The 13,159-nt window shown below is 55.6% G+C and overlaps 1 protein-coding gene across 1 annotated transcript; it reads left to right on the top strand.

Moving 5' to 3' along the window:
* Positions 1 to 11,489: 11,489 nt before the first annotated feature.
* On the top strand, positions 11,490 to 13,091 carry CHC_T00009172001 (Mannitol dehydrogenase rossman domain family). The gene has a single exon (XM_005719019.1). The coding sequence runs from the start codon at positions 11,490 to 11,492 to the stop codon at positions 13,089 to 13,091; it is 1,602 nt and encodes a 533-aa protein (XP_005719076.1).
* The last annotated feature ends 68 nt before the right edge of the window (positions 13,092 to 13,159 follow it).

Genomic DNA, 13,159 nt, shown 5'->3' with positions numbered 1-13,159 from the left:
GGATTAGGAAACCGAGGGCGGCTCGCCGCGCGAAAAAGAGGAGGTAAGTGAGGAATTTGAACAGGTAAAAAGGGAAAGACAAAAAGAGGAGGTAAACCACAAAAGAGGAGGAAAGGGAAGACGCACATCGAGGATGGGAGAAAGAGAATGCGCAGGAAATTGGGGAAAATTGAGAAATGAAGAGGAGGACCGAAAAGCGGACCACCTCAGAGACCCTAAGGGGGACTGTATTCCCTTGAGGAGGAATCCCCACACGGGCAATGGAGCAACTGAAGAGGCGATCATTGACGACATCTCGTGGATGGCTGAACAAAAAGGGGGGAGGGCGACTACAAAAATTGTCTGGGACCGCCACGTCCCCGCCTACGGCAAGAAGAGGGCAAACGAAAGGAGGGAGTCGGAGATGTCGTAAATACGCACGTTGCCGCCCGCGTTAGGCAGAGTCAGGGCGTAGGAACAGAGGGAGGAAAATGGTCAAGGATAAAGAGGAGGAATTGAAGAGAAGGAAACATAGGGGAATCAGGAAAGGGAAAACTGAAAATGCAAAAGAGGAGGAAGTGGGAAATAGCAGGAGATTCGCAGGTGGGTTCTTTTTATCGCCCAAAGGTCGTACGATAAAGTCGCTAGTCGACTATCATGCGGGCAGGATGGGAAAAGAAGGACAGGTCGCAAGGAAGTGCTGTGGCCGCCGTCTCAACGAGACTATGCCCCAAGGGATTTTCCCTTTGGAAGGGAGGTGACAAGCCGAGCTAGAACTCGCAAGTCGTCCAGGGACGCCCCCTGGAGAGCTTCTCCGTCCACACCATGAGCCAGGAGAAGGCGATAGTAAACGGCGGCAGCAGAGGTATTTTCTTTGAGAATTGCAGATGATGGAGGGCCCGAGGTAGGGGCGAGGAGCGGACCCTCAGGTGAAGGGCAATCTGGACGTGGGGTCGGATCCCCGGCCGACGGTGGGGCTTCCCGAATTGAAATGGTTCCCGTCGAGCAGCTCGCAGGCGGAAGCTCGACGCGCGGAGGAGTCTCAGGGCGGGTTAGGCCCACGGGTGCCGTACATGACGGCAATGGCAAGGTTGAGGTGGGTGTGACGAGCTGTCCCTCGCGTGATGGGGAAGCAGGAAGTGAGGTTGGATTCACGTCGGAGGAAGACACGACTCGAAGCGACAAGGTTTCCGCCGAGCTCGTGGGAGGAAGTACGACGCACACTGGGGCCTCAGGCGCGGAGGGACGGACCGGTGCAGGGAGAGGGGAAGTTGGGGCCGAAGGTCGAGAGCACATCTCAGGCTCTCGAGGATCCGCGTTCACCACAGTGACTGCGTTGGGGGTTGGTGGTTGATTTCCGAAACGGTGGCTCATCTGGGCCTCCCAGGCAGAACAGAGGGAGGAGGACCAGTGGTTGATCCACACGAAGTTGCCGGCAGCTGGATGATTTCTACCAGGGGAAAAAGAGGGTCGTTGGCGTGAAAAGGACCGAGATGAATTTTGTGGAGGAACGCAATCCCACGCTACGGTCTCGATCATATCGAGGAGGGCGTGCACTTCACGGTCCACATCGGACCCGCCAAGGCGGACAGAAAAATCGAGGAGACGCATCTGTTCGCGGAGTTTCGAAGGGAGGTGCCACAGGCGCCAACAGTCGAAAACTTCCCACAGGAGGGTGGCGGCGACTTTCACGCACCACTCCGTGAGAAACACAGTCCACAGCCCGTGCTGCGGATCGCGTAAATGACTGCCGTAATATGTCAGAATGGGTCCTAACTCAGCCCAGAAACCCTGACATACCTCGTATTGACTCCACCAGGACGGGGTTCGTTGGTATCGATTGGTGTAGTGCTGTCTGGAAATTTCACGAGCCTCAATCATCTGGTACGCCACGAAGTACCCAGTGTCGGATCGGACCCGACGTTCAAAGCGTACAGTATTTTGGAAAAAGAAAATACCGCCGCGCTTCGTATGGCGAAAGTTTGTGGGAAGAATGGCTTGGGTCCAAAACATGGCGTCGGTCGTGACGGTGCGTCGGTTGCGCCACAGTCGGTCCGCCTCGGACACGGGGTCACCGAAGGTGCAGTCGATGAGGTTGTCGAGGTAGAGTCGTTCCCCCTCCGTACGACACTGCCAAGTGTCGCAGTGGTAACATGAAGGTATGAGGGCGTCGGCCATAGGAATCTCGATCTGAGTGAGCACAGCGTCCATGAAGCGCAGGGATAAGGAGGAGCGACCGCGCGGGGAGGAGTGACGTAGGATGGAGGTGGGTATAGCGATGCGGGCGCGCCAGTCAAAGGTGTGAATGGCCTGCAAAGGGAGGTTACCGGGCAACATGCCCGCATCATCGGCGAAATTATTTTCGATGCCGTCGAGGTCGCGGACGCCCAAAGAGGAGAACCATTGAGCAGAAGCAAACAGGGCTGCGTTATCACGCATGGTTTTGTTCTGCAGCTCCTCGAGCGAAGGATGACGACGGGCTACCCAAGAGGAATGGTAGCCCGGATGGAAGGCCGGCTCGGTAGGGTTGGTAACAGGGGGTAGACGGGGTATGGAAGGAAGACCCCGGGGCACTTCGGACTTGCGAGGGAAGCTAAAACCCGGACGTCTACGGGTGGCACTATCGTCCGAGTGTTCCGATGGAGAAGGAAGCATGGTATTTTCGTCTTACCCTTGCTAGAACGCCGCGCAGAGTGATTGATGACTGGGAAACACGGTCAGCAGCGGCAGGAGATTATACGATGGCTGGGCGTTGCGCAAGGGCGCTCAGAAGGGGGATATGTAGTGCAATACGCACCTGAAAAGGGGGGTGAAAAGAAATGAAAATGATGGGGTATGACAAGCAGAAGTGGAAATCATTTCACTTTATTATTTTAATTATTAATTTTAATTAGTTGCATATTAGTTATTTGACATTAGATTAGATCTAGGATCTAGCGCCGAGAGCTACTGTAGTGGCTCCGGCGGGGCGATATATACCTTAGCCCTCTGACCACCAAGTCAGTAAAGGTAACCCGAGTTGCCAGAGTCTGATATCGCCTTGGTTGAAGTCCGTCTTTTACAAGACATTCCCTTTAACTACAGATTACTTTATCCTTTGCGCTCGGGGTCCCCTTTTTCTTTACCAATTTTCCTTTATTTCCCTATCCTAATCTCCCTTAATCTTGAGTTGGTCCCACCTTGTAGCATTGCGATCCGCAACGTGACGTCATTTGCCATCGGGCTTCTGTGCTGGTGCACCAGTGGTGCTTTTCTCAGTGTTGGTTCCATCGGAATCTGGTTGCGACCGATCCGTTGTTGGTACTTTGCCATCGGGCAGTACGACGGTGTAGCGCTGCTACGTTTTCTTCTTTCCCGATGGGCTACGTTGCGACGTCCCCGTCGAAGACCTTATCAAGGGTATAAGGTGTACAAGGCGCTCTTCGAGCATTGGATTTACGACCCATCGGACCAGGTTTACCTAAACACCCCTCCGAACTCGTCGAGCAGTCGCCTTTACAAGTCTCTACCACCATTTACCGATCCCGGGCTGGGCCCTTCTCTTTGCCTCCCCCCTATCAGGGATCCGAGCTACTGCGGGCCGCAAACCCGCTTAAAGAGGACAGGGAGCTTCGAACACTCCGTAGCGCTGTGCCGTTGGCAGTTGTTGTTTTTGTTGCTGTTGTTTGTGTTGGACCCTCGGACCTTGGTCTCTGCCTAGCAGGCGCATTGCACTACAGTGTACGGACCCCGGGTAGGTCTCCAATCCACCGAGGCCATCATCACCAAGCTCTTGATGAGCATGGAACGCGTCCTTCACGTCTCCGTCCAGAAAGCATGGGAGGGCCAGAAGGGCTGCTGCCTCAGAGATCCGATTTATATTGCATTGGTGCTTGAACATCGTCAAGAAGTCGAGGATCGGGAGCCGGTTCGAGCCATCGAAGTTTTTGTCCCCGAGCGTATGTTCCAAGCGGCGGACGTTGAACCCTGTCTCGGCTGTTACGTACTTGTCGCAATGGGACAAGGTATTGAGTAGGCAATACTTCCTGTACGACACGACGTGTCGGATGGCCGGGTTAGCAGGGTGAATTTCCTTCAATACTCTCGGGCTCGGTCCCTTCCTCGCGACGTGACGAGCGACATCGTCGAACTCTGTGTCATATGGATCGGAGTCGGATGATTGGCGGCGCCACTCGTCGCCTTTGCGACGAAGACGCGTCAGGGTGTCCTCCGAGAATGACAGAGCCGGTGTCCTAGAGGTTTGGCGATGGCGAGTCCCGCGAGGGACTCGCTCCTTCCTCGCAGCACGGTCCGCTGTGGCGGTGAAGAATAACCCGTCGTACTGGATTTTAAGGCCCTCAACGGTGAACTTCTGCTCATCAACTCGTTTCTCGAGTCTCTGAACTTCAGATTCAAGCCTACGACAGTAAGCCGGAATATTCATTGTCACACGTACCCCATCCGCTTCTGCTGCGCCCAGGTCGGAGTAAATGGGCCCCTCAGCCTGTTGAAGGTGAGAAATGTGTAGTATGTAGTATAACCCCCCCTGGGGCTTTTTAGTTGGATTAGATCAACAACGGATCTAGTGCTGTAGAGCCCGATGCTCTACAGTACCACTGCGCTTGGCCACGTGTACACGTGTACACGTGTATCGCGCGACAGTACGGTCCGAACTGTACTACACTAGTCCACTACAGTACTTCGGTACTGTAGAGTTGTATATTGTTTTGTATATTAAATATGGAGCGGACCGGCGGCGGTGGAGGAGGACAAGCACGGACTTGTCACCCACCGACCGTCAAGGTCCGACTTCCCGCTTATTCTAAGGCAGCGCTCGCAAAATACCTTAGAGCGGCACCGAGCGCGGGTTGGGGACGCGCGCGGTACGCCCACGAGCCGGCTCCGCCTCCGCCCGTCGGTACTGGATCGTTACCCAGTACCGCGCCGGGGCGTCGAGGCGTCGAACCGCTCGCGCGTGCCGGCGTCCTTCCCGTTCCCGCTCTACCACGCTACCCGGGCCCGTTACCCGGTGCCGTTAGCTGGTGTCCCGCTTCACCCGTCTTCCCGTTCGGACGGGGTCTACGTCGAGCTGTGCATACAACCCTCTCCGTTGGGGGTGTTTATGCTACATAGTAGAACGCGAAACATGGTCACATGCTAAAACAAGGGTCGTTCGTAAGGTCGTGTACGAGGTAGCTAGGGAGAAGTGGTAGAGGCTTTCGGGCGACTGTAGAACCCGGGTGTGCTCGCGAACCACGGAAACTAGAAGCGAACGACGCGGTGCTCTCGACCCAGCGGGGCTAACACACGGGCAGCGAACCGTGCGTCCGAGCGGGGAGGCAACACGCGACGTGGCCACGAGAGTCCTAGGGCGCGAGCGAGGAGAACGAGAGAGCGTGAACGAGAAGAAGTTATTTAGTACCGCGCAAAACCAAGAACGAGAGTCGCGTCCTTGGTCCTTGGTTGCTTGTCCCCAGACGCACCCGGCGCAAGCGCCAACGACCCTATATACTGTACTAGATCGCGGTTGAGATGTAACGGCTAGAGGTCACGAGGCCGCGTCATAGTACAAACGTGTACAAGCGCGGTAGTAGGTTCACGTGTGCGCCTGTTGAAGGCGAGCAAGGCTGGTGTAAATGGGTTTGGTACTGTACGTCGGGGTAATTGAGTTATCTAGATACACGTGTACACGAGTATCGCGAAAAAGGGTACTACAGTGGCACGGGTTTATACCACAAAATGAGGGCATCCGCAAGCAGAACGACGAATCGTGTGAGCTGGTCCCGGAGCCGCTCTTCGAGCTGCTCCCTCCGGGACTGGACTTCGGTTGCCACGAAGTTTCTTATCTCAGTCCCGAGGGGGACGTCCGAAACGTCCGGCTCCCGGATGTTAAGGGGGCCGGGTATCAGCACCCAATCGCGCAGGGTGCAAGCTCCAGGGAGAGCTACTGTCTTCCCTTGGTTGGAGACATCCCCTAATGCAGGGGGAGACTGTTGGGACACCCCAACTTTCCGCGTTGTGGCCCGTGTCCGCTGTTGAGCAGCAGCGAGGTCTGAGTTCAGCCCTTCTCTAAAAGCCGAGAGCATCTCTCCGAGGTCAGTAGAAGAGAACATGTGTTCAGTGAACTGCAATGCTCCCGCACCTCGAGCTTCTGCCGCGACGGCAGTGTCTCGTTGAGGGAGATTTGGGCTGTCACCGGGGATGACCGGTGGGTTTCCTGCAGGCCCAAAGGCTGAGGCAATCGTCGGAGAAGGTCCGACCCCGCCTGAGGGCGCGGCGGCTTCAGTTCGGCTGGAGCCTTTAGTCCGCGTGCTCGGGATTATCGTCGACTGTGATGCCGAGTTGAAGACTTCGAAGAACCTAAAAGTGTGGTTCTAGGTCGGGAGACCAATGTGGTTCCGTCGATCCTCCGGTGGGGATCGAGGTACAGGCTCGGATGTATAGCCCGAGTCTCTCCTGGGAGACCAGTCACATCGAGGGACAACGCAGTGAAACTGCAACATCGTAAACTGGAGGCGCTGGGGTAGAGGGTAGAGATAGCAAAAGGGTTAGAATAGAGATAGCCGTAAGGATAGCAAACCAACAGGGAGAATTAAGGGGTTAGGAAAAGCGAACAAAGGCAGGGACATACACCGACCATAGGGCGGAAGTAACTGAAAAGGGGACACCTGGGCAAGGAGACGTACCAGAGGCTATTCGTGATAGCTCCCGGGATCCCAAGGTGTGGGGTAATGCTTGGTTTAGAAAATGGGGAACGGTGCCGACCGGTGAGGTAAAGTACCGCCGGTGATACTGTACTACCATTACAGTATGACTACTGTAGGGAAAGCTTACAGCCGTGCTCTAAGGCTGGATCATAAACTAAATTGGATCCGGAGTCAGATCCCCAACGGCCCACCTATACACGTGTGACACCCTAAACCAGATCCGATCCACTGTACTACAGATGGGTGAAAGAACTGTCGGTGAAGTTTTTGAAGCTGTGATTGGGTGAAGCGGATCGTAGTACCACCTTCAACTGGCACGTATACGTAAAGACTCGGCGCTTTTACCAAAGGAACAAACCGCTCGTCAACATAAGCCTGTCTTCCGTCTTGGAGTTCGTGCGCGGATCGTCGAGCAAGTCGATGAAAACAGTATCGGCGACTTGTTGCTCGCGGTCCAATACGTCCATGCCGAGCAACGCTGGGATGCCAGCCTCGGCAATGTCAAAGTCGACAAGGATGGGTTTCACACCGGGTGGTGTTACCAGGGGCAAAGATATTTGTCTGAGCCAGGAGAAAGATTTGTCTCCAAATCGGAAGCGGTGTCCAGATCAGCGTATGTCTCGACTGTGCTTGTTCACTGCGCGGAGGAGGCGATTTAACTCGCGCTGGACGACAACTGACATCGGAGCACAAATGTCAACGCAGAAGCCGAGAGGGCGGCGTGTTGAGCATTCACGTTTGATTTCCGCGATAAGAATTTTCGTACAGTCGAATTCATGCGCCGGTATCTGGCGGCGTGGGGATATAGCCCTAGGTTGGTGGTATGAATAATTTGGGCGATGCAGATAAGATGCGGGTCCACATCGCCTTAACGAAAATTCGATGGAGGCATCTGCTGCGACAAGCTGGCAGAGACGATGTTCGTCACGAACTCCTTGTCCAGGTCGTCTGCATGATCATCTTCACCACTAGCGATCGCTTATGCGTCATCGAACTCTTGCGCTGCAGCTTCTCCAAAGTGAGTGGGGTCTCCCTCCGTCCCAGGAAGGACAGTACCGTCACCAACCTGGGATTCTCCCGCCATCCCGAGAACGTAGTCTCGGATGATGTGAACATGTGATTCCCCTTTGCGAAGCCGTGAGCGCCCGTTGGCTGAGATTGCGCCGAAACTGCAGCGATGACCAGGATTCCAAGGTAGGGAACATTTAAAGCACTCTTTTCGATAACGTGCTTCCTCAAAGGTGCGGAACTTGTAGTGATGTGAGACTATGTTTCGAATAGGAGCTAAAGCCGATTCGCAGCTGAGATCCGCCTTTCGCAAGAAGCAGATCTTGTTCTCATCAGATCGAAGTTCAGGGAGGCATTGCGGCGTGAGGAGTTCAATCTGCTCAACAAGCTTAGTGAGGCCCTCTGAGTGTGTGGTCAGGGAGCGAGCGGGCATGAAAGCGTCCAGGCTTAGGCCCTCAAGTGTGGATTGCACCTGTAGCTGTCTGGAGTCACTGTTATACTCGCACTTCATGAGGTTGCACACTTGGCTATACGACATCCCTGGACTGTATTGGTTCAGCAGAAAGGTATGGGCAGGGACCTCGAGGACGTTCATGAAGTACTCTGCCTTCTGCACCGTAATCAACCGGTGCTGGCGTGCACATGCTTTATAGTCTGGGAGAAGGATCTCCACGGACTGCGACAAGTCGTCAGTGAACTTTCGACAAGAGAACTGCTGGTGGCCATAGTTTGCCCTGCGAGTGTCTCCCCAATCGAAGGAGTTGTCGAAAGCATCGCCACCACGAGTTGCATGACCGGGTGCTTCTCTCGGTTGCAGGAGGTTCACGGTTGTAAGGGGCGAGGGTAACTCTTGGCCGTGGACCTGTTCAGTGTCAAAGATAACGGAGCCGACCCGGGTACCTGGGGAATACCGAGCAAGGTCCTGCGACAATGGTGTGGCGGGAACTGGGATCGGTGCCGGGACGTTCGGTGCTGTCCTCTGGGATGAGCCTCCGGGATTAGGAGCAGCTCTAACTGTTGAGGTGCCACCGGTTCGACGAGAAACCAAGTCACGTGCCTGCTTGAACTTTTCCACAGCCGAACGAGTTATGTGGTATAACTACCTTCGTCCCGACCACTCGGAAACGAGGGGGTTAGAGGTAAGGGAGCGCGCGACGCTGGGTACCCACGCGCGAACGCAAACCGTACGGATGGACTCGAAAAGAAGGAAAGCTCACGTGGCTGGTGACGCGCAGCCGGTCGGTGGTGTTAGATCCGGACGGCCGGTCACGGGTTAGAAGCCTGAGACTAAAAGGGAAACCGGAACGGGATAGCAATTAGCCGTAAATGGAAGGGAGGCGAGTCTGCCTCCTCTTTACTGGGACGGGCAGGTGTCCCCGGTCTTAACCCCTAAATGGGACGCCAGGACACCTGTCCCGCTACAGTAGCTGCCACTTACTGTGTACCAGCTACTGCACACAATTACTTAATTTGTGCCATTAACTAGTACTTACTAGTTAGCCACCGTACGGATTATACACGTGTGACCGTGGCCACGTGTATAAACCGTACAGTCTCGGCCGATGGTTAGTCCACGTGTTACCCGTGGCCACGCCCGCTGCTACCGGCTGCCTCACGTCGGACCCTTGAGTAGAAAAATCGCCTATATCAACAGTCAGCATGCCGAAGATTTCGTACCCGTCCTCCCGCGAGGTTATTATCTCCCTGGGGTGGTCTTGGTACGGAATTGTACTAAAAGTTGAACTGGAGTCCAATCAAAGTATAAATGCAAGCCAAAATTGGTTCATGATACTTCTGTAGGCCAGTACATGGTCACAGATAAACATTTCTGACATAAGCCTGCAATTATGCCATCAAAGCCGTAAAGTTCGGCAATGTTGCAAAGTACCTTGATCGGGAATGTGGGTCGGCAGTAGTATTCTTCAGTAAAGACAGATGAAGGCGCGGTTAACATGTCAGACATAGTCTCGCAAACCTCAATTGGTTCAGGCATGACTGCTTGCGTTGTTCCCGGAATTTGCGACACAGAATACAGATGAAGCACATTTCTTGCGGCACCGGGGTACTGACTGCAAACTTTATCCTCTTCTTGGATGCAAGTGGCCTTTTTTGCAAGCGAGCATAGCGCTGAAAGGCTTGCGCCTTTGTCATGGAAATTGGGGCTGTGTTCCAATCTGTAGCAGCCGGTGAAGAGTTTGTAAGATCGGGTACGGCAGACGTTTCGTCTTGCGTCTTGCCACATGTTGGGGAGTGTGCTTAGGGCCTTAGGATCTGTACAGAGAGGAAGAGGTTGAACCAAAGGAAGTACAAATCACACCTTCGAATCCAGATCGTCGTTGGAAGATAGGTTTGCACCTTGCGAGAGCTATCGATCGTACGATCGAGCGAATGAGTAGTCGCGCCGTGGAAAAGGAGCGGGTGATCCGGCCAATGCCTTCAACGAGAGAACGCGTTCCGGTCAATGCCTTCGCTGTAGAAAAGTAGCTTGGTGCCTTTACAAATCTAATGAACTTTCTACCCAGGCAAGGAAAGGATAGGGTGACCAACTTGGGCATAAGAATATCGGCACCACAGGAGCTCACCGGCCGGTGGGGACGGCCAGTTTAAGCCGATGTAAGCCTATAGAATAGACATAGAGTCTCTTGCATTGCGCAGACAGTGGAGGTCTCCGGAAATAGCAAAATAGTACACTTATTATGATACTACCGCGGTGGCTTTTGATTAGAAGATTTCTGACATGACTGCGGAAAATGCAAATTGATACAGAAGCAGATTACTTTGCGGGATACCTTGAAATTCATCAGTCATGGTGGCTTCATGGGGCGCGGGGAAAAAGGGACTCCGGCGACAACGCCGAGATTTAGGCGACACACGGGAGGCGCAAAGGTAGAGGCAAAGCGAGGGAGCGTTGGGACGAAGGCGGAAAGATCGCTGCTCGATGTAGAGTGGTCTGCGGCTTAGTGCAGGAGAGTTTCTCGGATGCGATCTGAACAGCATGCAACCGCTAGGGAAATTCAGTTCTAGAATCGGAGTGGCTGCATTGATGTGCTGTGCAGATTTGTGATTTGGTACATTTTCTGGTGCTGGTCTCAAGGGGTGGTTCCTTGAGAGCAATCTTGCGTTTGATACGACACAAAACGCCGTGTTGGCATGCTTTAATCGCAAAAAAGTACGAATCGATTTGCGATTTCTCATTTCCGGAGTCTTCCAGTGGACTCTTCGGAGTCTTCCACTGGAAGACTCCAAATTGAAAGTCGCAAATTGAGTAGTAAGAGAACGAGTTCAAGAAGACCATAGCATTACGTCTTCAAAACTATTTCTTCACATCAGTGGTCACAAATACCTGTACAACAACATCCTCGGATACTGCACATAATTTTTCGGATTCCGTTTTTCACATATAGATACAAGTCTCGAAGTGGAATAGTAAAGCAAGGCAAACAAACATGCGTTTTGTTCGCCACTGCAATGAAAGCTACGCGTTTCCACAACATCTAACAGCCCTTTCAATGGGCACTTGGGTGAGGCTCCAAGTTCCGGTACGAAATCTTCGGCATGCTGACTGTTGATATAGGCGATTTTTCTACTCCTTCGGTGCTGTCATTGTGGAACCCGAGAACGGCGGGGTGCAGATCAGACGATTATCGTTAGTAGGGCCTCGCGTTCTGTGTGATGTAAATGTTGCTTTCCGTGACAAGAGGACGTTCCTTGGATCTTGAGTCGGAAAGGCTGACTGAATTTCAGTGCTTTCCCTTCAGCTACAGGAAATTCTTTCGTTCCTGTGAACTGCTTTTGTGATAGAGTTGAACAGCAATAATGAGTGGATTGCCATTCATGCAGCAAGACGGGACCGACTTGATGTCGCTCTTCTCAGTCCCTATGAACAAGTCCCTGAAAGACGTTGTAGAGATTCAGGGTTCATCGGCGTGTGTTTTTCCCCAGCGGGTCTTTTTTTCTCCGTCAAAATCTTTTCTCTCCTCCACGTCCACGTTGGTATTCTTTCGCCGAAAGACAACATCTCGCCGACGTCGAACGCCATCACGACGCGTCCAAGTACTCGTCAATGGCGCCAGCCGCGCCGTCCGTCCACACCTTATCCAGCCATCCCGCAAAGACTTTGACAAACGCTTCATCCTGCGCCAGCTCCCCGTACACGGCCTTCTGCGCAAGCCACGCGGCCGGCTCCGCCTTGCTCCTCTTTGCGATGTGCGTCAACTCCGCCCACAAGGGATCGTTGTCCTCAAACACCTCCCCGCGCTCACCCGTGCCATAGCAGTAGCGGCACCACAGGGCGCTGACGAGCGCGAGGCCGTCGACGCGGCCGCCGGCGGCGCGCCTGCGGCGGATACAAGGGACGACGAACTTGGGCTGGCGACTGGAGCCGTCGAAGCAGAGGCGGGTGACGGGGTCGTTCACGGCGGGGTTTGCGAAGCGGGTGGCGACGGTCTCGAAGTAAGCGCGGGCGGGCTGTGCGGGGGCGTCGGGCACGTGCGGGAGGACCTCGCGCGTCTGGACCTTGCGCAGGAAGGCGACGAGGCGGGGGTCGGCCATGGCGGTGTGTGCAAAGCAGTGGCCGAAGAGGGCGGCGGGGTAGGCGATGGTGGCGTGGCCGGCGTTGAGGACGGCGAGCTTCATGCGCTCGAAGGGGGCGACGTCGGGGACGAAGCGGGCGCCGACGGCCTCGAGCGGCGGGCGGGCGTCGGGCGGGAAGGCGGAGTCCTCCAGCAGCCACTGCGAGAAGGGCTCGGCCACGACGGGGGCGGCGTCGGCGACGGCGAAGCGGTTGCGCACGAGGCGGACGTGGGCGGCGGTGGTGGGCGGGGTGATGCGGTCGACCATGGAGCACGGGAAGCGGACGCGGTCGCGGACCCAGGCGGCGAGCGGGGGGTCGACGCGGTCGGCGAGGGCGAGGACGGCGGCGCGGGCGGCGCGGCCGTTGGAGGGGAGGTTGTCGCAGGAGAGGACGGTGAAGGGCGGGAGACGATTGCGGCGGCGGTGGCGGAGGGCGGCGAGGAGGAGGCCGAAGACGGTGGCGGGCGGGGCGGGGGTGTTGTAGCGCGCGACGTCGAGGTCGGTAGCGGCGGCGGGGGGGTGGTATCCGCCCTCGGTGATGGTCAGGGAGAGGATGCGGATGGAGGGGTCGGCCAGGGCGCGGAGGATGGCGGGCGGGGAGGGGGGAAGGTAGGCGAGGATAGAGGCGATGACGGAGGCGGTGGTGGTGGACGGGGAACGCTCGACGAGGGTGTAGAGGCAGTCTTGGCGGGGCAAGGTGGTGTACAAGGGGGAGGGGAGGATGGAGGCGGCGAGGATGCCCCAGTGGTGGTGGGCCGGCGAGAGCTGAAAGAGGTCGTGCAGATAGCGGGCTTGGTGGGCGCGGTGGAAGTTGCCCGCGCCGATGTGCAGGATGCCGGGAGTTAGAGTGGACGGGTCGTACGTGGGGAGGCGCAGGGGCGGGCGCAGGGCGCGCAGGGTGGAGAGGCGCAGGG

The sequence above is a fragment of the Chondrus crispus genome, genomic scaffold, assembly GCF_000350225.1.
Source record: "Chondrus crispus Stackhouse genomic scaffold, scaffold_454, whole genome shotgun sequence".
NCBI classification, from domain to species: Eukaryota; Rhodophyta; class Florideophyceae; order Gigartinales; family Gigartinaceae; genus Chondrus; species Chondrus crispus.
The sequence above is the reverse complement of the archived record's forward strand: the minus strand, read 5'-3'. Positions and strand labels throughout refer to the sequence as shown.

Excerpts from the sequence above, each read along its gene's own strand:
- CHC_T00009172001 (XM_005719019.1), top strand. The coding sequence starts at position 11,490 with ATGAGTGGATTGCCATTCATGCAGCAAGACGGGACCGACTTGATGTCG.